This window comes from Eulemur rufifrons, chromosome 16, assembly GCF_041146395.1.
Source record: "Eulemur rufifrons isolate Redbay chromosome 16, OSU_ERuf_1, whole genome shotgun sequence".
Classification (NCBI taxonomy): domain Eukaryota; kingdom Metazoa; phylum Chordata; class Mammalia; order Primates; family Lemuridae; genus Eulemur; species Eulemur rufifrons.
In genome coordinates this window covers 44,655,925-44,681,867 of record NC_090998.1, presented here as the reverse complement: position 1 = coordinate 44,681,867, position 25,943 = coordinate 44,655,925, and the positions used below count along the sequence as shown (strand labels likewise).

At 52.8% G+C, this 25,943-nt stretch overlaps 3 protein-coding genes across 6 annotated transcripts; all 3 read left to right on the top strand.

Moving 5' to 3' along the window:
- The first annotated feature begins 1,281 nt into the window (after positions 1–1,281).
- Positions 1,282–8,163, top strand: LOC138396687 (retinol dehydrogenase 7-like). 2 transcript variants are annotated; one of them, XM_069490323.1, is made up of 4 exons: positions 1,282–3,671; positions 5,524–5,782; positions 7,107–7,270; positions 7,872–8,163. In XM_069490323.1, the coding sequence occupies exons 1-4, from the start codon at positions 3,359–3,361 to the stop codon at positions 8,057–8,059; spliced, it is 924 nt and encodes a 307-aa protein (XP_069346424.1). In that variant the 5' UTR covers positions 1,282–3,358; the 3' UTR covers positions 8,060–8,163. The 2 variants fall into 2 exon arrangements, with proteins under 2 accessions (XP_069346424.1, XP_069346422.1); XM_069490321.1 differs by having other exon boundaries at positions 1,285–3,671; positions 7,839–8,163.
- A 680-nt stretch (positions 8,164–8,843) lies between these two features.
- On the top strand, positions 8,844–16,999 carry LOC138396684 (retinol dehydrogenase 7-like). 2 transcript variants are annotated; one of them, XM_069490318.1, is made up of 4 exons: positions 8,844–12,505; positions 14,360–14,618; positions 15,943–16,106; positions 16,708–16,999. In XM_069490318.1, exons 1-4 carry the CDS (start codon positions 12,193–12,195, stop codon positions 16,893–16,895), a joined length of 924 nt encoding a protein of 307 aa, XP_069346419.1. In that variant the 5' UTR covers positions 8,844–12,192; the 3' UTR covers positions 16,896–16,999. The 2 variants fall into 2 exon arrangements, with proteins under 2 accessions (XP_069346419.1, XP_069346418.1); XM_069490317.1 differs by having other exon boundaries at positions 16,675–16,999.
- A 2,004-nt stretch (positions 17,000–19,003) lies between these two features.
- Positions 19,004–25,826, top strand: LOC138396685 (retinol dehydrogenase 7-like). Of its 2 annotated transcripts, none has more exons than XM_069490320.1 (4): positions 19,004–21,345; positions 23,187–23,445; positions 24,770–24,933; positions 25,535–25,826. In XM_069490320.1, the coding sequence occupies exons 1-4, from the start codon at positions 21,033–21,035 to the stop codon at positions 25,720–25,722; spliced, it is 924 nt and encodes a 307-aa protein (XP_069346421.1). In that variant the 5' UTR covers positions 19,004–21,032; the 3' UTR covers positions 25,723–25,826. The 2 variants fall into 2 exon arrangements, with proteins under 2 accessions (XP_069346421.1, XP_069346420.1); XM_069490319.1 differs by having other exon boundaries at positions 19,009–21,345; positions 25,502–25,826.
- The last annotated feature ends 117 nt before the right edge of the window (positions 25,827–25,943 follow it).

The following is a 25,943-nucleotide window of genomic DNA, read 5'->3' as shown; positions in this document are numbered from 1 at the left end:
GAGTAGGTCCCCTCCTGATGCGGTAATTCTCTGCAGAGAAGGAGGACGTGATCCCAAAGGGGGAGTCTGACCTCAGAGGCCAGGAAAGGGGACAAGGCACAGAGTGGTGGCAGGAAACCTGCCAGAAGGAAACTTCCAGGGTTTGTGTGAGGGAGGAAGGAAATGAGTTACACAGGGTGGATGCAATAGCTTTTGCCCTTCTACCCCCTCAAGATACTCTTTCCCGACCTGTGGGTGGTGTTGGGGAGTTGGGGTGTCGACCTATGGGAGCAAGAGGCAGGTGACTTCACGGAGGTCAGGGGCTGAGAGGGATGACCTGAGGAGGGATTTGAAGAGGACAAGTGGATTTTGTCTCCACTCCTTCAGCCCTTCTTGCCACAGAGGCCAGGGCAATGCTTCCCTTTGTAGGCTTTTTTGAGCAGCCTGGTGTCACAGGAATAGACACGAGGACAGGCAAGGAAGAGGACGGCAAGAAGGACTGGCAGGACGCAGAACCCTTCCCTGGGGCAGCTGAGCCCTCCCATGCTCACCAGCACCCGCTTTCTGTCCCTCTCAGGCTGACCCTCATTTAAAGTCACTGTCCTTCCCTCTTCCCTTGCCCTTTCTTGGGCCCCCAGCCCCCATCGCTGACACCTACCTCCCCACTAGCATGCAGTGAGAGTCACCTTTGGAGCCAGGTCTTTCATGTTCTGCTAATTTTTGCTGAGCACCTGTTGTGTGCTGGGGAAAAATTCCCAGGAATTCCCCGGAGCTTCCTCAGACCCGGCCGAGTCTTGAGTGTTCTGGTGTCGCTGTGAGTGTGGTCTCGACAGAGAAAGCACTTGCAGAAGGGGGTACAGATTCCCGGGCTAAGGTCCCTTTGTAGCTGGGAGGCACCTCCTTAGGTGTCTTGGTTTCCTTTCTTCAGCATGACACCTGAGGACATGGAGCCTTCAGGGGACCTTGTGTTGTTGAACAGACGAGTGTTGGCTGTGAAAACAGCAAGGGAGCTCAGATTGACTGAAAACTTGAAGTGGGCATTCCTGTGGAGCACGTCAGTGCTGAAGCCGTGAAGGAGGCCAGGGAGGGTCATCCTGTAGGACCAAGGTCCTGAATGCTGTAGGGGCAGGCCACTGAGTGTCCTTCCATGGTGCCCAACTCGAAAGCAACGCAACAGTTTCATATGCAATCTGAAGCCCCCAGACACTTTTTAAAAAAAGGAATTCTTTTTCTCTAAACACACACACACACTCACACACACACAAACACACCCCAGGGATACAAAGCGAAATGAAATAAGAGGCTGACCTTCACTTGATAGCTCACGGGTAGATGTTGAGGAGGTTGGTCTCACCCCCGGGAGTGCTGTCCAGATAGTCAGAGAGCTGTGAGGGTGCAACCCTGGCCCTGCACACTGGGCTCCACTGGGGGGTGCAGCTGCACCGAGGCTCGACCCCTGGCTCGCATCATGGACTATGAGTCAATGGGGCCACCATTGCCATGAGAGATCAATCATGGTGCTAAATAAAGTTTAAAGTAAAGGAGTGCACGTCCCCACCCCCATTCTGAATTCTCAGCAGAACCTCTCCTTATCTTCCCCCCTGACATCTTTCTTCAATGAGGGAGCCAGGTCCGGTCCCCTGGAGCTGTGCAGGGACTGGAGCCCAATCCCTCAGTGTCCTGGGTACCACAGAAGCTGCCTTCAGTCGGTCCCTTTGCTGCCCTGGTCCTGTCTGAGGAGCACAGGGCTGTGCAGTCCCCAGCAGAAACTGTCCTCCCCTCCAGCCACGAGTTATCCAATGCCTGCAGGGCATGTGGCCCTTCCTTTCTAGGTCCCCAGCCCAGACTTTGGAGGGGCTGCAGGAAAACAGGACTGGACACAGGTTTCCATGAAGTCCCCGTTGGTGTCTTTTCCAGGTTGGCTTTTCCTTTCTTATACCTGCTTCCCTTCGGGAGACCTGTCCTGGATGGAGAAGGGGCAATGGTTGGAGACAGTAGTCACCAGGAGTTGAGGCTCCCCTGGGAGGTGATTTCAAGTGGGGTCTGCGCTAGTCTGGGGTACACAACCAGAGGGTACATGTCCACTAGGGCACTGAGAAGCTCAGAAGTGTGGCCCTGCAGCCTAGCCAAACTTGTGTCCCAAGACTGCTGAGGTTGTCATTGTCACAGGGTTTCTCCTGGGTTCTTAGTGGAAGGACAGTGGGGAGGGTGAGTCTCCACGGGAAAGGCGGCTTCAAAGGATTTCACGTTCTGCCCAAACATCCAGGCATGGCAGTGTCCCTCCCTCTGACTGTTCCCTTGGGACTTCTTGAAATTGCTGCTGAATCTTGAGTGGACTGGGAAGCTCCTGCCACCCCAGCAAAGGGTCACACTACTGCCAGGATGAGAAAGGGTTAGCAGTAGTTGTGAGGAGTGGGAATTGTGTCTGTCCATGGCCATTGAGGATTCATGGTTGAAGGAAATGGAAGACCCTGAGAAGATTGGTGGTGTGTGATCCGGCAGGGCAGGGCCAGGAGCAGGAGGGCAGAGGGCAGTGTACCCAGCACCCAGGGCTGGGCAAAGGGCACCTGTAGGAGGTGAACTGTAAACACTGTGACACCTGCTTCTTGTGGGTCATTCTCCTGCTCCCTCCCAGCAACTCTGGCAGTTTGTTTCCTGTGGGTTCCCAGCCCTGTTCCCTTTCTCTCCCCTTTCTTGCCACTGAGGTCTGACTGCCCCTTTGACATCTCATACTCCTTTCCAGAGAACTACCCTAGCAGGAAGGGATGTATTCCTGTCCACTCATTTTACCTTTTATTTCAATTCCTAGAGAGACTGGCAGTGACTTAGTTTCCTGAGTGATTCTGGATGCTGACCAGCTGTGAAAACCCAGGATCAGAGGATTTCGAACTACCGTGTCTTGAATCCAGGTGTATCTTCCCAGTTCACCTGGGTCTTCTCTGTGCAGGCCAGGAGTGTTACTGTACGAGATAGGCACAGACAGTTCTGACCCTCCAAGGTAGCCGGAGTGGTCTGTGTGCCATGGTGTGCATGTGTGTGCTCTGGTATGGACACTTGTGTGGACACTTACGTGTGGACCTGTGTGGACACCTGTGTGGGCACAGCAGGGTAGAGTGACATCGGTGGACTAGGGAGGCATTGCTGAGCAGTAATTTCTTCTTACGGGGCAGGACTTGAGGTCTTTCAAGGGTCCGCATCACTCCTCGCAACAGCAGTGCCAAGAGCGGGGAGGTGGGGAGAGGAAAGTGAGGGCTCCATGCCAGAGTGCCTGGAGCCTTCCCTGCCAACTGCCACCCTCTGTGTCCTTTAGTCCTCCTGTCTGAACACTGGCCATAGTCTCCTTGTGCCCAAGTCTGTGTGTGTCTGTCTCCCCATCGACATGTGGCTGTACCTGGCGGCCCTCGTGGGCCTGTACTACCTTGTGCGCTGGTACCGGGAGAGGCAGGTGGTGAGCCACCTCCGAGACAAGTACGTCTTCATCACGGGCTGCGGCTCTGGCTTCGGGAACCTGCTGGCCAGACAGCTGGACATGCGCGGCTTGAGGGTGCTGGCTGCCTGTAGGACAGAGAAGGCGGCCGAGCAGCTGAGGGCCCAGTCATCAGACAGGCTAGAGACGGTGACTCTGGACATTGGCAAGACAGAGAGCATCACTGCAGCCACCCAGTGGGTGAAGGAACGCGTGGGAGACAGAGGTACCCCCAGATTCCTCTTTGTGTCTCTTTCCTCTCTCTGGGAAGGGGGAACCTTTTGTCTGCTAACCTGGAAGATTCCCAAGATGTTTGGATTTTGAAGGACTGTGAGCTTTGCGTTTTCTGGAGCAGAAATCCTAGAGAGATTGTGCCTAAGCCATAGGGTGAGAAGAGCACTGGCTATGTTTAGGGTCGACTCTCTGGAGGAAGGTTGGGCCCCTGAGGTAGACCTTGAACTGGGCATGCGACAGTGGGGGCCTGGGCCAGGCTGGATCCAGGCTCATGATCTCAGCATTTCTTACTGCTTCCTTCACGCTTGTCCCCCCGAGGGCTCTGAGATTATGTGTCCTCACTTGACTCATGAGGATGGAGGCTTAGAGCGCTGAAGGGACTTCCTATCAAATATTCAGTGATAATTCCTGTTTTTTCTGCTACATTATGTTGCCTGTTCTTTTTGTGAGAAGGGAGATCATGGATTTCTTTCTTCTGATTAGAAATTTAAAACATGCTCATTGAGGAAAACATAGAAGAGGATAAAGGTAAAACAACATTGACTGTAATCACAACCCCCCCCCCCGAGTTAATTTCTGTCTACCTCATGTATTTTGGGATCAGCTTCATACCTTCAAATCCTTCCAAAATATGATATTCAACCTCTGCATATTAATGCTGAGAGAATATAATTTATTAAAGCAGTCCTATATTGTTGGATGCTGAACTTAGTTTCCCACTTTTCCTGGCTTAATAACATTGCAGCAAAGATTCTGTAATAAGGTTTGTTCACATGCTTAGCAATCTTATTCAAGTAGACTAAAATAATTGTATCAAGGAATACTCATTTCTTGGAGGCCATGAATGGTTTGTGTGGGGGGAGGACTAATATTGCAAGGCCTTATTCTCCTTCCAAGATTCCTACCTTCAAACTCTGTCTAACTGCACCCCAGGCCTGGCCCACCAAAAACCCTGCCCCTGCTGACCTGGGGCCTGTAGGTGGGGAAGTCAGACTATTTCAAATCCTTCATCTTGTGGTTTTGTTCCTGTATATCTCGCAGACAGTCTTCCAGAGAGCTCAGTGGGCTGGGGACCCGTGAGGTTATGCCAAGGGTGGACTTTGGGGAGGGCAGAAGAAGAGGTTGGCACTGCCTGGGGCTAACGGTGCCATCTGGACACTGGTGTGGCCTGAGGCCACCTCCCCACTCTGCCCTGTGTATCCACTCCATGGTGAGCTTTGGAATTCCCAGGTGGAGAGTGAACTTTGCTTCCTGAGCAAACATTGCCTCAAAATTGGTGCATGTTGCATCACAGCCTGTCCCCTGATATCCAAATGTGCCTTTTCTCCACGCTCCCTGAGTCTTAAGTGTTCAGCGTGTCTCTCCCAACCAGGGTCACAAAACAATTATTCATGGTTCAATTTGTCTTTCCCTTTCATTTTTTGTCTTCTCTGGTTTTCCCTTGATTTTTGTTTGTTTGTTTGTTTGTTTGTTTTACTCCCTTCCTCTTTTACTGTCTCTGTCTCTGTCCCCTCATGACATAATTTATGAGCACTCACTCTATTTTCTCAAACTCTGTCCATGCACTTAAGAAAGTTGGGTTTGTTGCATGCTGGTGTCCAGGCACTGAGAGCAGAGATGACAAGGACTATCCCTAACTTCCAATAGCTTGAAGAATATGCAAACGCTGACACCCTTAAGTCACCACATCCTGATTTCATCCCCCAACTCTTTTCCCCATTCCAAGCAGAACATTTTTCTTGACTCCATAAATAAACTCAACTGGAAGGTGAACTTGAACCCTCGCTGTATCCACACCACATACACAATACAGTGTTGGTCTCTCAATTTCCCACTGTCCCCAGGACTCTGGGGCCTGGTGAATAACGCTGGCATCTCCGGCCCCTCGGGCCGCAATGAGTGGCTGACCAAACAAGACTTTGTGACCACACTGAACGTGAACCTGCTGGGGACGATCGAGGTGACTCTGAGCCTGCTGCCCTTAGTGAGGAAGGCGAGGGGCCGCGTGGTCAACGTCTCCAGCGTCGCGGGTAGATTGTCTCTTGGAGGTGGCGGCTACAGCATCTCCAAGTACGGCATAGAGGCCTTCTCGGACTCCCTCAGGTATTGCACTGGGATAGGGCCCTGCCTGAGTCCTCCCGTTCCTGGTCTTCTGTGGGAGCATTTTACAGGGGTTTGACTTCTTGACAGATTTAGAGGCCCTTCTTCGAGATCCATCTCTCAGGCTTTTTGGCCCTTCTCCCGTTCTGGATTCAGCCAGCCTTTGCTTGTGAATGTACAACAGGGGCCCGAGGCCGACGAAATTATGTAACCTCCTTCTGAGCCTTCTGAGGAGGGCCCACGAACAGGGCGTGTCTGAAGCAGATTGGAAGTGGGAGATTTGGCTGCTGGGGCCATGTCCACAGCCACTGAGATACTCGGGTGCAGGGAGCCCTTGAGGGGTGGGTGCGGCCTCTGACTCAGCACAACACACAGCAGCGGGCACTAGTGTGAGTGCAGAATAACGCAGCCTAGGACAGCAAGGTTTGCTCCTTGACTTGAAAACCCCAATAGCTGAGAGGGAGAACGACAGGAGACAGAAAAACATTGTTTCCAACCCTTATAGGGACTGTGATTAAGTAAGCCCTGGGGGCCATGGCAGCACCCAGATTTGGGGAGGGTCCTGGCTGTGAGGTCTGAGACGAGAACTGAAGACCTAGACCTGGCACCCTGCTAACGAGAGGTCAACAGGACTCCTGATGAGACAACAGGGTCATCCTGGGCCGAGGGTGGGCGTCAGCTGACTGCCTATGCTGTGGGGACTTCTTGGGCCAAAGTAAAAGACCAGGACAGGTGTTGGGCGCTGGACAGGGGATCAGCAGTGGGCCGTGGAGTCCTGTCGGTTCTGGACATGTGCTGTACTTCATGCTATTGACAGTGGAATCCACGGCCTGGATGTACTCAGGGTGGGTATTTGGTTTAATGGGCATCTAGATGCCCACTGGCTGAAGGGAGCAGAATGGCTGTTCGTGTGGGGAACCGCGACTGTAGGCAGACACAGCCGCAGCAGCCAGGGAGAGATGGCCAGGGAGTTTACTGGAGCAGCAGAGGGAGGAAGGGGACAGAGGAGCATAGAGGGTGAAACGGGCGCATCCTGGTGATGCCCTGGATGTGAGGGGCATGGGGGAGCTAGCCCAGCAGTGGTGCCTTGCAGCTGATTCCAAGGGATTCGGAGCTGGTGAGCTCTGTGTGTAAAACATGTCATCGCTACACACAGTCAATGCCATGGTCATAATTTTTGTTGGCCTTCTGCTGCACTTCCCAACATGCCATGCTTTCTGGCTTATTCTACCACCACCCTGTGTTGGATTTTCATTGAGTTTACATGTCTTTTGTGTTCGCCTGCAAGACCTCTCAACTCCTTGCCCTCTGCTTGTCTGTCTCCCAGGAGGGAGCTCGCCCACTTTGGGGTGAAGGTGGCTGTAATTGAACCTGGTTCCTTCAAGACGAACATGAGCAACACTGAGAGAGTTTTGCGGCAGATCCGGGAGGGGTGGAACCAGGCCCGATCCGAGATCAAGGAGATCTATGGCGAGAAGTTTCTGGAATCCTGTGAGTGAACTGTGGACAGTGACAGTGAGACAACTAAACATTGAGCCATGATTAATGTCTCCAACACCATGAGGGTCTGTCCTCCTGCTGGGTACTGGGGAGAGGGAAGTTCAGCCTCATCACAAAGTGGGGACGTTCATCCCTATTCCCAATGTGCTGTGTGGTCAACGGGTCACTTAGAGAAGGAAACCAGGCTCACTACAATTGTAGACGCTGTCCCGTCATTATTTTGAAGAGGAAACTAAAGACAGGGAGGGAGGATGCCATGGACCCATAGCCAGCTGGGTTTGGAGTGGACTGGTTTTCCTTCACTTTGGCTCTGTTAGCAGAGACCTTCAACTTATGGAGTCCAGATATTCCCAGGAAGAGAGGCAGAGGTGGCTTAGTGTGGACCAGTTTTTCCTGGGATAAGGATGGGCCACAGCCGTGGGCAACTTACATTGATTAGATTTGGGGCACATCACTGTGGGGCCCAGGAATTCTTAGGACCATTCCTTCTAACTTAGAGCTGTGAAAGGGAGAGGGGGGTTGTGCTGCTCCATTAAGGCTGTTTTCTCATCCTGAACAGACCTCAAACTTATATCTGAACACGTTTTGCCAGCGGCCGAGGAGAATCTGTCAGAGGTGACGGACTGCATGGAGCATGCGCTGACCGCCTGCCACCCCCGCACCCGCTACTCGGCTGGCTGGGACGCCAAGCTCTTCTACCTCCCCATGAGCTACATGCCCACCTTCCTGGCAGACGCCATCCTCACTCGGGGCCTCCCAAGGCCGGCCAAGGCCCTGTGAAGCCAAGACTGTGGCACTTGTTTGGTGGGGTTGGATGCTCTGTGACAGGTCATATGTCCTGGGGAGAGAAATAGAGTGCACAGAGGCAGTTCTGGTGTCATCAAGTCACCTGTCCTACATGCTTCCTCCCCTCCTGGCCATGGTTCTCCTGGGATTTCATTCAAGACTCCAGAGATGTTAGGAACAAAGTGCCAAGTTATACAGCTGAGGAACAAGAATCCAATAGTGCTCCTGGTTGTATTGTTGCCCTGGGTGGCCACTCAAGGCTCTAAGCCTCTTGGGACAACGGTGGGGGGACAATTGGGGAGGGTGTGAGCAGGTGGAGGGAGGTTTAGCCCACACCTTGTCTGCCTGCTGCCCACCTCCTCAGGGTGTGCTTTTTCCTGGTCACGGAAATCGCTTGATGGTGGTCAGGGACGTCTCCTACCTTTGAAGATACCCGTGTACATGGGTGGGCATGGGGAGAAAAGCCATCAACCTGGCTTGTACTCCTCAGGTGTCAACTTAGTGGGCATTGACGGGAAGGTGTTCTCAGTAGGGGTCTTTCCAGAGGGCACATAGCCAGTGTTTTATGTGAGTTGAACCCTTGAAGTTCCTGTGATTGTTTTGCCCCAGAAACACTTGATAAGTTCAGCCATGCTCAGGGATTCTGATCTCTAAATCCCTGTCTGAGTCTGGGTTTCCTCATCTGCCTCAGCACCCACAGTTCACTCCTCAGAAAGCTCAGTCTCTGACAGTCTCTAGGACTCCAGGGAAAAGCAAACAGAGGGGTCAAGGGTAGGTCCCCTCCTGATGCGGTAATTCTCTGCAGAGAAGGAGGACGTGATCCCAAAGGGGGAGTCTGACCTCAGAGGCCAGGAAAGGGGACAAGGCACAGAGTGGTGGCAGGAAACCTGCCAGAAGGAAACTTCCAGGGTTTGTGTGAGGGAGGAAGGAAATGGGTTACACAGGGTGGATGCAATAGCTTTTGCCCTTCTACCCCCTCAAGATACTCTTTCCCGACCTGTGGGTGGTGTTGGGGAGTTGGGGTGTCGACCTATGGGAGCAAGAGGCAGGTGACTTCACGGAGGTCAGGGGCTGAGAGGGATGACCTGAGGAGGGATTTGAAGAGGACAAGTGGATTTTGTCTCCACTCCTTCAGCCCTTCTTGCCACAGAGGCCAGGGCAATGCTTCCCTTTGTAGGCTTTTTTGAGCAGCCTGGTGTCACAGGAATAGACACGAGGACAGGCAAGGAAGAGGACGGCAAGAAGGACTGGCAGGACGCAGAACCCTTCCCTGGGGCAGCTGAGCCCTCCCATGCTCACCAGCACCCGCTTTCTGTCCCTCTCAGGCTGACCCTCATTTAAAGTCACTGTCCTTCCCTCTTCCCTTGCCCTTTCTTGGGCCCCCAGCCCCCATCGCTGACACCTACCTCCCCACTAGCATGCAGTGAGAGTCACCTTTGGAGCCAGGTCTTTCATGTTCTGCTAATTTTTGCTGAGCACCTGTTGTGTGCTGGGGAAAAATTCCCAGGAATTCCCCGGGGCTTCCTCAGACCCGGCCGAGTCTTGAGTGTTCTGGTGTCGCTGTGAGTGTGGTCTCGACAGAGAAAGCACTTGCAGAAGGGGGTACAGATTCCCGGGCTAAGGTCCCTTTGTAGCTGGGAGGCACCTCCTTAGGTGTCTTGGTTTCCTTTCTTCAGCATGACACCTGAGGACATGGAGCCTTCAGGGGACCTTGTGTTGTTGAACAGACGAGTGTTGGCTGTGAAAACAGCAAGGGAGCTCAGATTGACTGAAAACTTGAAGTGGGCATTCCTGTGGAGCACGTCAGTGCTGAAGCCGTGAAGGAGGCCAGGGAGGGTCATCCTGTAGGACCAAGGTCCTGAATGCTGTAGGGGCAGGCCACTGAGTGTCCTTCCATGGTGCCCAACTCGAAAGCAACGCAACAGTTTCATATGCAATCTGAAGCCCCCAGACACTTTTTAAAAAAAGGAATTCTTTTTCTCTAAACACACACACACACTCACACACACACAAACACACCCCAGGGATACAAACCGAAATGAAATAAGAGGCTGACCTTCACTTGATAGCTCACGGGTAGATGTTGAGGAGGTTGGTCTCACCCCCGGGAGTGCTGTCCAGATAGTCAGAGAGCTGTGAGGGTGCAACCCTGGCCCTGCACACTGGGCTCCACTGGGGGGTGCAGCTGCACCGAGGCTCGACCCCTGGCTCGCATCATGGACTATGAGTCAATGGGGCCACCATTGCCATGAGAGATCAATCATGGTGCTAAATAAAGTTTAAAGTAAAGGAGTGCACGTCCCCACCCCCATTCTGAATTCTCAGCAGAACCTCTCCTTATCTTCCCCCCTGACATCTTTCTTCAATGAGGGAGCCAGGTCCGGTCCCCTGGAGCTGTGCAGGGACTGGAGCCCAATCCCTCAGTGTCCTGGGTACCACAGAAGCTGCCTTCAGTCGGTCCCTTTGCTGCCCTGGTCCTGTCTGAGGAGCACAGGGCTGTGCAGTCCCCAGCAGAAACTGTCCTCCCCTCCAGCCACGAGTTATCCAATGCCTGCAGGGCATGTGGCCCTTCCTTTCTAGGTCCCCAGCCCAGACTTTGGAGGGGCTGCAGGAAAACAGGACTGGACACAGGTTTCCATGAAGTCCCCGTTGGTGTCTTTTCCAGGTTGGCTTTTCCTTTCTTATACCTGCTTCCCTTCGGGAGACCTGTCCTGGATGGAGAAGGGGCAATGGTTGGAGACAGTAGTCACCAGGAGTTGAGGCTCCCCTGGGAGGTGATTTCAAGTGGGGTCTGCGCTAATCTGGGGTACACAACCAGAGGGTACATGTCCACTAGGGCACTGAGAAGCTCAGAAGTGTGGCCCTGCAGCCTAGCCAAACTTGTGTCCCAAGACTGCTGAGGTTGTCATTGTCACAGGGTTTCTCCTGGGTTCTTAGTGGAAGGACAGTGGGGAGGGTGAGTCTCCACGGGAAAGGCGGCTTCAAAGGATTTCACGTTCTGCCCAAACATCCAGGCATGGCAGTGTCCCTCCCTCTGACTGTTCCCTTGGGACTTCTTGAAATTGCTGCTGAATCTTGAGTGGACTGGGAAGCTCCTGCCACCCCAGCAAAGGGTCACACTACTGCCAGGATGAGAAAGGGTTAGCAGTAGTTGTGAGGAGTGGGAATTGTGTCTGTCCATGGCCATTGAGGATTCATGGTTGAAGGAAATGGAAGACCCTGAGAAGATTGGTGGTGTGTGATCCGGCAGGGCAGGGCCAGGAGCAGGAGGGCAGAGGGCAGTGTACCCAGCACCCAGGGCTGGGCAAAGGGCACCTGTAGGAGGTGAACTGTAAACACTGTGACACCTGCTTCTTGTGGGTCATTCTCCTGCTCCCTCCCAGCAACTCTGGCAGTTTGTTTCCTGTGGGTTCCCAGCCCTGTTCCCTTTCTCTCCCCTTTCTTGCCACTGAGGTCTGACTGCCCCTTTGACATCTCATACTCCTTTCCAGAGAACTACCCTAGCAGGAAGGGATGTATTCCTGTCCACTCATTTTACCTTTTATTTCAATTCCTAGAGAGACTGGCAGTGACTTAGTTTCCTGAGTGATTCTGGATGCTGACCAGCTGTGAAAACCCAGGATCAGAGGATTTCGAACTACCGTGTCTTGAATCCAGGTGTATCTTCCCAGTTCACCTGGGTCTTCTCTGTGCAGGCCAGGAGTGTTACTGTACGAGATAGGCACAGACAGTTCTGACCCTCCAAGGTAGCCGGAGTGGTCTGTGTGCCATGGTGTGCATGTGTGTGCTCTGGTATGGACACTTGTGTGGACACTTACGTGTGGACCTGTGTGGACACCTGTGTGGGCACAGCAGGGTAGAGTGACATCGGTGGACTAGGGAGGCATTGCTGAGCAGTAATTTCTTCTTACGGGGCAGGACTTGAGGTCTTTCAAGGGTCCGCATCACTCCTCGCAACAGCAGTGCCAAGAGCGGGGAGGTGGGGAGAGGAAAGTGAGGGCTCCATGCCAGAGTGCCTGGAGCCTTCCCTGCCAACTGCCACCCTCTGTGTCCTTTAGTCCTCCTGTCTGAACACTGGCCATAGTCTCCTTGTGCCCAAGTCTGTGTGTGTCTGTCTCCCCATCGACATGTGGCTGTACCTGGCGGCCCTCGTGGGCCTGTACTACCTTGTGCGCTGGTACCGGGAGAGGCAGGTGGTGAGCCACCTCCGAGACAAGTACGTCTTCATCACGGGCTGCGGCTCTGGCTTCGGGAACCTGCTGGCCAGACAGCTGGACATGCGCGGCTTGAGGGTGCTGGCTGCCTGTAGGACAGAGAAGGCGGCCGAGCAGCTGAGGGCCCAGTCATCAGACAGGCTAGAGACGGTGACTCTGGACATTGGCAAGACAGAGAGCATCACTGCAGCCACCCAGTGGGTGAAGGAACGCGTGGGAGACAGAGGTACCCCCAGATTCCTCTTTGTGTCTCTTTCCTCTCTCTGGGAAGGGGGAACCTTTTGTCTGCTAACCTGGAAGATTCCCAAGATGTTTGGATTTTGAAGGACTGTGAGCTTTGCGTTTTCTGGAGCAGAAATCCTAGAGAGATTGTGCCTAAGCCATAGGGTGAGAAGAGCACTGGCTATGTTTAGGGTCGACTCTCTGGAGGAAGGTTGGGCCCCTGAGGTAGACCTTGAACTGGGCATGCGACAGTGGGGGCCTGGGCCAGGCTGGATCCAGGCTCATGATCTCAGCATTTCTTACTGCTTCCTTCACGCTTGTCCCCCCGAGGGCTCTGAGATTATGTGTCCTCACTTGACTCATGAGGATGGAGGCTTAGAGCGCTGAAGGGACTTCCTATCAAATATTCAGTGATAATTCCTGTTTTTTCTGCTACATTATGTTGCCTGTTCTTTTTGTGAGAAGGGAGATCATGGATTTCTTTCTTCTGATTAGAAATTTAAAACATGCTCATTGAGGAAAACATAGAAGAGGATAAAGGTAAAACAACATTGACTGTAATCACAACCCCCCCCCCCCCGAGTTAATTTCTGTCTACCTCATGTATTTTGGGATCAGCTTCATACCTTCAAATCCTTCCAAAATATGATATTCAACCTCTGCATATTAATGCTGAGAGAATATAATTTATTAAAGCAGTCCTATATTGTTGGATGCTGAACTTAGTTTCCCACTTTTCCTGGCTTAATAACATTGCAGCAAAGATTCTGTAATAAGGTTTGTTCACATGCTTAGCAATCTTATTCAAGTAGACTAAAATAATTGTATCAAGGAATACTCATTTCTTGGAGGCCATGAATGGTTTGTGTGGGGGGAGGACTAATATTGCAAGGCCTTATTCTCCTTCCAAGATTCCTACCTTCAAACTCTGTCTAACTGCACCCCAGGCCTGGCCCACCAAAAACCCTGCCCCTGCTGACCTGGGGCCTGTAGGTGGGGAAGTCAGACTATTTCAAATCCTTCATCTTGTGGTTTTGTTCCTGTATATCTCGCAGACAGTCTTCCAGAGAGCTCAGTGGGCTGGGGACCCGTGAGGTTATGCCAAGGGTGGACTTTGGGGAGGGCAGAAGAAGAGGTTGGCACTGCCTGGGGCTAACGGTGCCATCTGGACACTGGTGTGGCCTGAGGCCACCTCCCCACTCTGCCCTGTGTATCCACTCCATGGTGAGCTTTGGAATTCCCAGGTGGAGAGTGAACTTTGCTTCCTGAGCAAACATTGCCTCAAAATTGGTGCATGTTGCATCACAGCCTGTCCCCTGATATCCAAATGTGCCTTTTCTCCACGCTCCCTGAGTCTTAAGTGTTCAGCGTGTCTCTCCCAACCAGGGTCACAAAACAATTATTCATGGTTCAATTTGTCTTTCCCTTTCATTTTTTGTCTTCTCTGGTTTTCCCTTGATTTTTGTTTGTTTGTTTGTTTGTTTGTTTTACTCCCTTCCTCTTTTACTGTCTCTGTCTCTGTCCCCTCATGACATAATTTATGAGCACTCACTCTATTTTCTCAAACTCTGTCCATGCACTTAAGAAAGTTGGGTTTGTTGCATGCTGGTGTCCAGGCACTGAGAGCAGAGATGACAAGGACTATCCCTAACTTCCAATAGCTTGAAGAATATGCAAACGCTGACACCCTTAAGTCACCACATCCTGATTTCATCCCCCAACTCTTTTCCCCATTCCAAGCAGAACATTTTTCTTGACTCCATAAATAAACTCAACTGGAAGGTGAACTTGAACCCTCGCTGTATCCACACCACATACACAATACAGTGTTGGTCTCTCAATTTCCCACTGTCCCCAGGACTCTGGGGCCTGGTGAATAACGCTGGCATCTCCGGCCCCTCGGGCCGCAATGAGTGGCTGACCAAACAAGACTTTGTGACCACACTGAACGTGAACCTGCTGGGGACGATCGAGGTGACTCTGAGCCTGCTGCCCTTAGTGAGGAAGGCGAGGGGCCGCGTGGTCAACGTCTCCAGCGTCGCGGGTAGATTGTCTCTTGGAGGTGGCGGCTACAGCATCTCCAAGTACGGCATAGAGGCCTTCTCGGACTCCCTCAGGTATTGCACTGGGATAGGGCCCTGCCTGAGTCCTCCCGTTCCTGGTCTTCTGTGGGAGCATTTTACAGGGGTTTGACTTCTTGACAGATTTAGAGGCCCTTCTTCGAGATCCATCTCTCAGGCTTTTTGGCCCTTCTCCCGTTCTGGATTCAGCCAGCCTTTGCTTGTGAATGTACAACAGGGGCCCGAGGCCGACGAAATTATGTAACCTCCTTCTGAGCCTTCTGAGGAGGGCCCACGAACAGGGCGTGTCTGAAGCAGATTGGAAGTGGGAGATTTGGCTGCTGGGGCCATGTCCACAGCCACTGAGATACTCGGGTGCAGGGAGCCCTTGAGGGGTGGGTGCGGCCTCTGACTCAGCACAACACACAGCAGCGGGCACTAGTGTGAGTGCAGAATAACGCAGCCTAGGACAGCAAGGTTTGCTCCTTGACTTGAAAACCCCAATAGCTGAGAGGGAGAACGACAGGAGACAGAAAAACATTGTTTCCAACCCTTATAGGGACTGTGATTAAGTAAGCCCTGGGGGCCATGGCAGCACCCAGATTTGGGGAGGGTCCTGGCTGTGAGGTCTGAGACGAGAACTGAAGACCTAGACCTGGCACCCTGCTAACGAGAGGTCAACAGGACTCCTGATGAGACAACAGGGTCATCCTGGGCCGAGGGTGGGCGTCAGCTGACTGCCTATGCTGTGGGGACTTCTTGGGCCAAAGTAAAAGACCAGGACAGGTGTTGGGCGCTGGACAGGGGATCAGCAGTGGGCCGTGGAGTCCTGTCGGTTCTGGACATGTGCTGTACTTCATGCTATTGACAGTGGAATCCACGGCCTGGATGTACTCAGGGTGGGTATTTGGTTTAATGGGCATCTAGATGCCCACTGGCTGAAGGGAGCAGAATGGCTGTTCGTGTGGGGAACCGCGACTGTAGGCAGACACAGCCGCAGCAGCCAGGGAGAGATGGCCAGGGAGTTTACTGGAGCAGCAGAGGGAGGAAGGGGACAGAGGAGCATAGAGGGTGAAACGGGCGCATCCTGGTGATGCCCTGGATGTGAGGGGCATGGGGGAGCTAGCCCAGCAGTGGTGCCTTGCAGCTGATTCCAAGGGATTCGGAGCTGGTGAGCTCTGTGTGTAAAACATGTCATCGCTACACACAGTCAATGCCATGGTCATAATTTTTGTTGGCCTTCTGCTGCACTTCCCAACATGCCATGCTTTCTGGCTTATTCTACCACCACCCTGTGTTGGATTTTCATTGAGTTTACATGTCTTTTGTGTTCGCCTGCAAGACCTCTCAACTCCTTGCCCTCTGCTTGTCTGTCTCCCAGGAGGGAGCTCGCCCACTTTGGGGTGAAGGTGGCTGTAATTGAACCTGGTTCCTTCAAGACGAACATGAGCAACACTGAGAGAGTTTTGCGGCAGATCCGGGAGGGGTGGAACCAGGCCCGATCCGAGATCAAGGAGATCTATGGCGAGAAGTTTCTGGAATCCTGTGAGTGAACTGTGGACAGTGACAGTGAGACAACTAAACATTGAGCCATGATTAATGTCTCCAACACCATGAGGGTCTGTCCTCCTGCTGGGTACTGGGGAGAGGGAAGTTCAGCCTCATCACAAAGTGGGGACGTTCATCCCTATTCCCAATGTGCTGTGTGGTCAACGGGTCACTTAGAGAAGGAAACCAGGCTCACTACAATTGTAGACGCTGTCCCGTCATTATTTTGAAGAGGAAACTAAAGACAGGGAGGGAGGATGCCATGGACCCATAGCCAGCTGGGTTTGGAGTGGACTGGTTTTCCTTCACTTTGGCTCTGTTAGCAGAGACCTTCAACTTATGGAGTCCAGATATTCCCAGGAAGAGAGGCAGAGGTGGCTTAGTGTGGACCAGTTTTTCCTGGGATAAGGATGGGCCACAGCCGTGGGCAACTTACATTGATTAGATTTGGGGCACATCACTGTGGGGCCCAGGAATTCTTAGGACCATTCCTTCTAACTTAGAGCTGTGAAAGGGAGAGGGGGGTTGTGCTGCTCCATTAAGGCTGTTTTCTCATCCTGAACAGACCTCAAACTTATATCTGAACACGTTTTGCCAGCGGCCGAGGAGAATCTGTCAGAGGTGACGGACTGCATGGAGCATGCGCTGACCGCCTGCCACCCCCGCACCCGCTACTCGGCTGGCTGGGACGCCAAGCTCTTCTACCTCCCCATGAGCTACATGCCCACCTTCCTGGCAGACGCCATCCTCACTCGGGGCCTCCCAAGGCCGGCCAAGGCCCTGTGAAGCCAAGACTGTGGCACTTGTTTGGTGGGGTTGGATGCTCTGTGACAGGTCATATGTCCTGGGGAGAGAAATAGAGTGCACAGAGGCAGTTCTGGTGTCATCAAGTCACCTGTCCTACATGCTTCCTCCCCTCCTGGCCATGGTTCTCCTGGGATTTCATTCAAGACTCCAGAGATGTTAGGAACAAAGTGCCAAGTTATACAGCTGAGGAACAAGAATCCAATAGTGCTCCTGGTTGTATTGTTGCCCTGGGTGGCCACTCAAGGCTCTAAGCCTCTTGGGACAACGGTGGGGGGACAATTGGGGAGGGTGTGAGCAGGTGGAGGGAGGTTTAGCCCACACCTTGTCTGCCTGCTGCCCACCTCCTCAGGGTGTGCTTTTTCCTGGTCACGGAAATCGCTTGATGGTGGTCAGGGACGTCTCCTACCTTTGAAGATACCCGTGTACATGGGTGGGCATGGGGAGAAAAGCCATCAACCTGGCTTGTACTCCTCAGGTGTCAACTTAGTGGGCATTGACGGGAAGGTGTTCTCAGTAGGGGTCTTTCCAGAGGGCACATAGCCAGTGTTTTATGTGAGTTGAACCCTTGAAGTTCCTGTGATTGTTTTGCCCCAGAAACACTTGATAAGTTCAGCCATGCTCAGGGATTCTGATCTCTAAATCCCTGTCTGAGTCTGGGTTTCCTCATCTGCCTCAGCACCCACAGTTCACTCCTCAGAAAGCTCAGTCTCTGACAGTCTCTAGGACTCCAGGGAAAAGCAAACAGAGGGGTCAAGGGTAGGTCCCCTCCTGATGCGGTAATTCTCTGCAGAGAAGGAGGACGTGATCCCAAAGGGGGAGTCTGACCTCAGAGGCCAGGAAAGGGGACAAGGCACAGAGTGGTGGCAGGAAACCTGCCAGAAGGAAACTTCCAGGGTTTGTGTGAGGGAGGAAGGAAATGGGTTACACAAGGTGGATGCAATAGCTTTTGCCCTTCTACCCCCTGAAGATACTCTTTCCCGACCTGTGGGTGGTGTTGGGAAGTTGGGGTGCAGACCTATGGGAGCAAGAGGCAGGTGACTTCACGGAGGTCAGGGGCTGAGAGGGATGACCTGAGGAGGGATTTGAAGAGGACAAGTGGATTTTGTCTCCACTCCTTCAGCCCTTCTTGCCACAGAGGCCAGGGCAATGCTTCCCTTTGTAGGCTTTTTTGAGCAGCCTGGTGTCACAGGAATAGACACGAGGACAGGCAAGGAAGAGGACGGCAAGAAGGACTGGCAGGACGCAGAACCCTTCCCTGGGGCAGCTGAGCCCTCCCATGCTCACCAGCACCCGCTTTCTGTCCCTCTCAGGCTGACCCTCATTTAAAGTCACTGTCCTTCCCTCTTCCCTTGCCCTTTCTTGGGCCCCCAGCCCCCATCGCTGACACCTACCTCCCCACTAGCATGCAGTGAGAGTCACCTTTGGAGCCAGGTCTTTCATGTTCTGCTAATTTTTGCTGAGCACCTGTTGTGTGCTGGGGAAAAATTCCCAGGAATTCCCCGGGGCTTCCTCAGACCCGGCCGAGTCTTGAGTGTTCTGGTGTCGCTGTGAGTGTGGTCTCGACAGAGAAAGCACTTGCAGAAGGGGGTACAGATTCCCGGGCTAAGGTCCCTTTGTAGCTGGGAGGCACCTCCTTAGGTGTCTTGGTTTCCTTTCTTCAGCATGACACCTGAGGACATGGAGCCTTCAGGGGACCTTGTGTTGTTGAACAGACGAGTGTTGGCTGTGAAAACAGCAAGGGAGCTCAGATTGACTGAAAACTTGAAGTGGGCATTCCTGTGGAGCACGTCAGTGCTGAAGCCGTGAAGGAGGCCAGGGAGGGTCATCCTGTAGGACCAAGGTCCTGAATGCTGTAGGGGCAGGCCACTGAGTGTCCTTCCATGGTGCCCAACTCGAAAGCAACGCAACAGTTTCATATGCAATCTGAAGCCCCCAGACACTTTTTAAAAACAGGAATTCTTTTTCTCTAAACACACACACACACACACACACACACACACAAACACACCCGAGGGATACAAAGCGAAATGAAATAAGAGGCTGACCTTCACTTGATAGCTCACGGGTAGATGTTGAGGAGGTTGGTCTCACCCCTGGGAGTGCTGTCCAGATAGTCAGAGAGCTGTGAGGGTGCAACCCTGGCCCTGCACACTGGGCTCCACTGGGGGGTGCAGCTGCACCGAGGCTCGACCCCTGGCTCGCATCATGGACTATGAGTCAATGGGGCCACCATTGCCATGAGAGATCAATCATGGTGCTAAATAAAGTTTAAAGTAAAGGAGTGCACGTCCCCACCCCCATTCTGAATTCTCAGCAGAACCTCTCCTTATCTTCCCCCCTGACATCTTTCTTCAATGAGGGAGCCAGGTCCGGTCCCCTGGAGCTGTGCAGGGACTGGAGCCCAATCCCTCAGTGTCCTGGGTACCACAGAAGCTGCCTTCAGTCGGTCCCTTTGCTGCCCTGGTCCTGTCTGAGGAGCACAGGGCTGTGCAGTCCCCAGCAGAAACTGTCCTCCCCTCCAGCCACGAGTTATCCAATGCCTGCAGGGCATGTGGCCCTTCCTTTCTAGGTCCCCAGCCCAGACTTTGGAGGGGCTGCAGGAAAACAGGACTGGACACAGGTTTCCATGAAGTCCCCGTTGGTGTCTTTTCCAGGTTGGCTTTTCCTTTCTTATACCTGCTTCCCTTCGGGAGACCTGTCCTGGATGGAGAAGGGGCAATGGTTGGAGACAGTAGTCACCAGGAGTTGAGGCTCCCCTGGGAGGTGATTTCAAGTGGGGTCTGCGCTAGTCTGGGGTACACAACCAGAGGGTACATGTCCACTAGGGCACTGAGAAGCTCAGAAGTGTGGCCCTGCAGCCTAGCCAAACTTGTGTCCCAAGACTGCTGAGGTTGTCATTGTCACAGGGTTTCTCCTGGGTTCTTAGTGGAAGGACAGTGGGGAGGGTGAGTCTCCACGGGAAAGGCGGCTTCAAAGGATTTCACGTTCTGCCCAAACATCCAGGCATGGCAGTGTCCCTCCCTCTGACTGTTCCCTTGGGACTTCTTGAAATTGCTGCTGAATCTTGAGTGGACTGGGAAGCTCCTGCCACCCCAGCAAAGGGTCACACTACTGCCAGGATGAGAAAGGGTTAGCAGTAGTTGTGAGGAGTGGGAATTGTGTCTGTCCATGGCCATTGAGGATTCATGGTTGAAGGAAATGGAAGACCCTGAGAAGATTGGTGGTGTGTGATCCGGCAGGGCAGGGCCAGGAGCAGGAGGGCAGAGGGCAGTGTACCCAGCACCCAGGGCTGGGCAAAGGGCACCTGTAGGAGGTGAACTGTAAACACTGTGACACCTGCTTCTTGTGGGTCATTCTCCTGCTCCCTCCCAGCAACTCTGGCAGTTTGTTTCCTGTGGGTTCCCAGCCCTGTTCCCTTTCTCTCCCCTTTCTTGCCACTGAGGTCTGACTGCCCCTTTGACATCTCATACTCCTTTCCAGAGAACTACCCTAGCAGGAAGGGATGTATTCCTGTCCACTCATTTTACCTTTTATTTCAATTCCTAGAGAGACTGGCAGTGACTTAGTTTCCTGAGTGATTCTGGATGCTGACCAGCTGTGAAAACCCAGGATCAGAGGATTTCGAACTACCGTGTCTTGAATCCAGGTGTATCTTCCCAGTTCACCTGGGTCTTCTCTGTGCAGGCCAGGAGTGTTACTGTACGAGATAGGCACAGACAGTTCTGACCCTCCAAGGTAGCCGGAGTGGTCTGTGTGCCATGGTGTGCATGTGTGTGCTCTGGTATGGACACTTGTGTGGACACTTACGTGTGGACCTGTGTGGACACCTGTGTGGGCACAGCAGGGTAGAGTGACATCGGTGGACTAGGGAGGCATTGCTGAGCAGTAATTTCTTCTTACGGGGCAGGACTTGAGGTCTTTCAAGGGTCCGCATCACTCCTCGCAACAGCAGTGCCAAGAGCGGGGAGGTGGGGAGAGGAAAGTGAGGGCTCCATGCCAGAGTGCCTGGAGCCTTCCCTGCCAACTGCCACCCTCTGTGTCCTTTAGTCCTCCTGTCTGAACACTGGCCATAGTCTCCTTGTGCCCAAGTCTGTGTGTGTCTGTCTCCCCATCGACATGTGGCTGTACCTGGCGGCCCTCGTGGGCCTGTACTACCTTGTGCGCTGGTACCGGGAGAGGCAGGTGGTGAGCCACCTCCGAGACAAGTACGTCTTCATCACGGGCTGCGGCTCTGGCTTCGGGAACCTGCTGGCCAGACAGCTGGACATGCGCGGCTTGAGGGTGCTGGCTGCCTGTAGGACAGAGAAGGCGGCCGAGCAGCTGAGGGCCCAGTCATCAGACAGGCTAGAGACGGTGACTCTGGACATTGGCAAGACAGAGAGCATCACTGCAGCCACCCAGTGGGTGAAGGAACGCGTGGGAGACAGAGGTACCCCCAGATTCCTCTTTGTGTCTCTTTCCTTTCTCTCTGGGAAGGGTAAAAATTTTGTCTGCTAACTGGGAAGGTTCCCAAGATGTTTGGATTTTGAAGGACTGTGAGCTTTGCATTTTCTGGAGCAGAAATCCTAGAGTGATTGTGCCTAAGCCATAGGGTGAGAGGAGCACTGGCTATGTTTAGGGTCGACTCTCTGGAGGAAGGTTGGGCCCTTGAGGTAGACCTTGAGCTGGGCATGCGACAGTGGGGGCCTGGGCCAGGCTGGATCCAGGCTCATGATCTCAGCATTTCTTACTGCTTCCTTCACGCTTGTCCCCCCGAGGGCTCTGAGATTATGTGTCCTCACTTGACTCATGAGGATGGAGGCTTAGAGCGCTGAAGGGACTTCCTATCAAATATTTAGTGATAACTCCTGTTCTTTCTACCACATTACGCTGCCTGTTCTTTTTGTGAGAAGGGAGATCATGGATTTCTTTCTTCTGATTAGAAATTTAAAACATGCTCATTGAGGAAAACATAGAAGAGGATAAAGGTAAAACAACATTCACCGTAATCACAGCCCCCCAGAGTTAATTTCTGTCTACCTCATGTATTCTGGGATCAGCTTCATACCTTCAAATCCTTCCAAAATATGATATTCAACCTCTGCATATTAATGCTGAGAGAATATAATTTATTAAAGCAGTCCTATATTGTTGGATGCTGAACTTAGTTTCCCACTTTTCCTGGCTTAATAACATTGCAGCAAAGATTCTGTAATAAGGTTTGTTCACATGCTTAGCAATCTTATTCAAGTAGACTAAAATAATTGTATCAAGGAATACTCATTTCTTGGAGGCCATGAATGGTTTCTGTGGGAGGAGGACTAATAATGCAAGGCCTTATTCTCCTTCCAACATTCCTACATTCAAATTCTGTCTAACTGCACCCCAGGCCTGGCCCACCGAAAACCCTGCCCCTGCTGACCTGGGGCCTGTAGGTGGGGAACTCAGACTATTTCAAATCCTTCATCTTGTGGTTTTGTTCCTGTATATCTCGCAGACAGTCTTCCAGAGAGCTCAGTGGGCTGGGGACCCGTGAGGTTATGCCAAGGGTGGACTTTGGGGAGGGCAGAAGAAGAGGTTGGCACTGCCTGGGGCTAACGGTGCTATCTGGACACTGGTGTGGCCTGAGGCCTCCTCCCCAGTCTGCCCTGTGTATCCACTCCATGGTGAGCTTTGGAATTCCCAGGTGGAGAGTGAACTTTGCTTCCTGAGCAAACATTGCCTCAAAATTGGTGCATGTTGCATCACAACCTGTCCCCAGATATCCAAATGTGCCTGTTCTTCACGCTCCCTGAGTCTTAAGTGTTCAGTGTGTCTCTCCCAACCAGGGTCACAAAACAATTATTCATGGTTCAATTTGTCTTTCCCTTTCATTCTTGCTCTTCTCTGGCTTTCCCTTGATTATTTTTGTTTGTTTGTTTTACTCCCTTCCTCTTTTACTGTCTCTGTCTCTGTCCCCTCATGACATAATTTATGAGCACTCACTCTATTTTCTCAAACTCTGTCCATGCACTTAAGAAAGTTGGGTTTGTTGCATGCTGGTGTCCAGGCACTGAGAGCAGAGATGACAAGGACTATCCCTAACTTCCAATAGCTTGAAGAATATGCAAACGCTGACACCCTTAAGTCACCACATCCTGATTTCATCCCCCAACTCTTTTCCCCATTCCAAGCAGAACATTTTTCTTGACTCCATAAATAAACTCAACTGGAAGGTGAACTTGAACCCTCGCTGTATCCACACCACATACACAATACAGTGTTGGTCTCTCAATTTCCCACTGTCCCCAGGACTCTGGGGCCTGGTGAATAACGCTGGCATCTCCGGCCCCTCGGGCCGCAATGAGTGGCTGACCAAACAAGACTTTGTGACCACACTGAACGTGAACCTGCTGGGGACGATCGAGGTGACTCTGAGCCTGCTGCCCTTAGTGAGGAAGGCGAGGGGCCGCGTGGTCAACGTCTCCAGCGTCGCGGGTAGATTGTCTCTTGGAGGTGGCGGCTACAGCATCTCCAAGTACGGCATAGAGGCCTTCTCGGACTCCCTCAGGTATTGCACTGGGATAGGGCCCTGCCTGAGTCCTCCCGTTCCTGGTCTTCTGTGGGAGCATTTTACAGGGGTTTGACTTCTTGACAGATTTAGAGGCCCTTCTTCGAGATCCATCTCTCAGGCTTTTTGGCCCTTCTCCCGTTCTGGATTCAGCCAGCCTTTGCTTGTGAATGTACAACAGGGGCCCGAGGCCGACGAAATTATGTAACCTCCTTCTGAGCCTTCTGAGGAGGGCCCACGAACAGGGCGTGTCTGAAGCAGATTGGAAGTGGGAGATTTGGCTGCTGGGGCCATGTCCACAGCCACTGAGATACTCGGGTGCAGGGAGCCCTTGAGGGGTGGGTGCGGCCTCTGACTCAGCACAACACACAGCAGCGGGCACTAGTGTGAGTGCAGAATAACGCAGCCTAGGACAGCAAGGTTTGCTCCTTGACTTGAAAACCCCAATAGCTGAGAGGGAGAACGACAGGAGACAGAAAAACATTGTTTCCAACCCTTATAGGGACTGTGATTAAGTAAGCCCTGGGGGCCATGGCAGCACCCAGATTTGGGGAGGGTCCTGGCTGTGAGGTCTGAGACGAGAACTGAAGACCTAGACCTGGCACCCTGCTAACGAGAGGTCAACAGGACTCCTGATGAGACAACAGGGTCATCCTGGGCCGAGGGTGGGCGTCAGCTGACTGCCTATGCTGTGGGGACTTCTTGGGCCAAAGTAAAAGACCAGGACAGGTGTTGGGCGCTGGACAGGGGATCAGCAGTGGGCCGTGGAGTCCTGTCGGTTCTGGACATGTGCTGTACTTCATGCTATTGACAGTGGAATCCACGGCCTGGATGTACTCAGGGTGGGTATTTGGTTTAATGGGCATCTAGATGCCCACTGGCTGAAGGGAGCAGAATGGCTATTCGTGTGGGGAACCGCGACTGTAGGCAGACACAGCCGCAGCAGCCAGGGAGAGATGGCCAGGGAGTTTACTGGAGCAGCAGAGGGAGGAAGGGGACAGAGGAGCATAGAGGGTGAAACGGGCGCATCCTGGTGATGCCCTGGATGTGAGGGGCATGGGGGAGCTAGCCCAGCAGTGGTGCCTTGCAGCTGATTCCAAGGGATTCGGAGCTGGTGAGCTCTGTGTGTAAAACATGTCATCGCTACACACAGCCAATGTCATGGTCATAATTTTTGTTGGCCTTCTGCTGCACTTCCCAACATGCCATGCTTTCTGGCTTATTCTACCACCACCCTGTGTTGGATTTTCATTGAGTTTACATGTCTTTTGTGTTCGCCTGCAAGACCTCTCAACTCCTTGCCCTCTGCTTGTCTGTCTCCCAGGAGGGAGCTCGCCCACTTTGGGGTGAAGGTGGCTGTAATTGAACCTGGTTCCTTCAAGACGAACATGAGCAACACTGAGAGAGTTTTGCGGCAGATCCGGGAGGGGTGGAACCAGGCCCGATCCGAGATCAAGGAGATCTATGGCGAGAAGTTTCTGGAATCCTGTGAGTGAACTGTGGACAGTGACAGTGAGACAACTAAACATTGAGCCATGATTAATGTCTCCAACACCATGAGGGTCTGTCCTCCTGCTGGGTACTGGGGAGAGGGAAGTTCAGCCTCATCACAAAGTGGGGACGTTCATCCCTATTCCCAATGTGCTGTGTGGTCAACGGGTCACTTAGAGAAGGAAACCAGGCTCACTACAATTGTAGACGCTGTCCCGTCATTATTTTGAAGAGGAAACTAAAGACAGGGAGGGAGGATGCCATGGACCCATAGCCAGCTGGGTTTGGAGTGGACTGGTTTTCCTTCACTTTGGCTCTGTTAGCAGAGACCTTCAACTTAAGGAGTCCAGATATTCCCAGGAAGAGAGGCAGAGGTGGCTTAGTGTGGACCAGTTTTTCCTGGGATAAGGATGGGCCACAGCCGTGGGCAACTTACATTGATTAGATTTGGGGCACATCACTGTGGGGCCCAGGAATTCTTAGGACCATTCCTTCTAACTTAGAGCTGTGAAAGGGAGAGGGGGGTTGTGCTGCTCCATTAAGGCTGTTTTCTCATCCTGAACAGACCTCAAACTTATATCTGAACACGTTTTGCCAGCGGCCGAGGAGAATCTGTCAGAGGTGACGGACTGCATGGAGCATGCGCTGACCGCCTGCCACCCCCACACCCGCTACTCGGCTGGCTGGGACGCCAAGCTCTTCTACCTCCCCATGAGCTACATGCCCACCTTCCTGGCAGACGCCATCCTCACTCGGGGCCTCCCAAGGCCGGCCAAGGCCCTGTGAAGCCAAGACTGTGGCACTTGTTTGGTGGGGTTGGATGCTCTGTGACAGGTCATATGTCCTGGGGAGAGAAATAGAGTGCACAGAGGCAGTTCTGGTGTCATCAAGTCACCTGTCCTACATGCTTCCTCCCCTCCTGGCCATGGTTCTCCTGGGATTTCATTCAAGACTCCAGAGATGTTAGGAACAAAGTGCCAAGTTATACAGCTGAGGAACAAGAATCC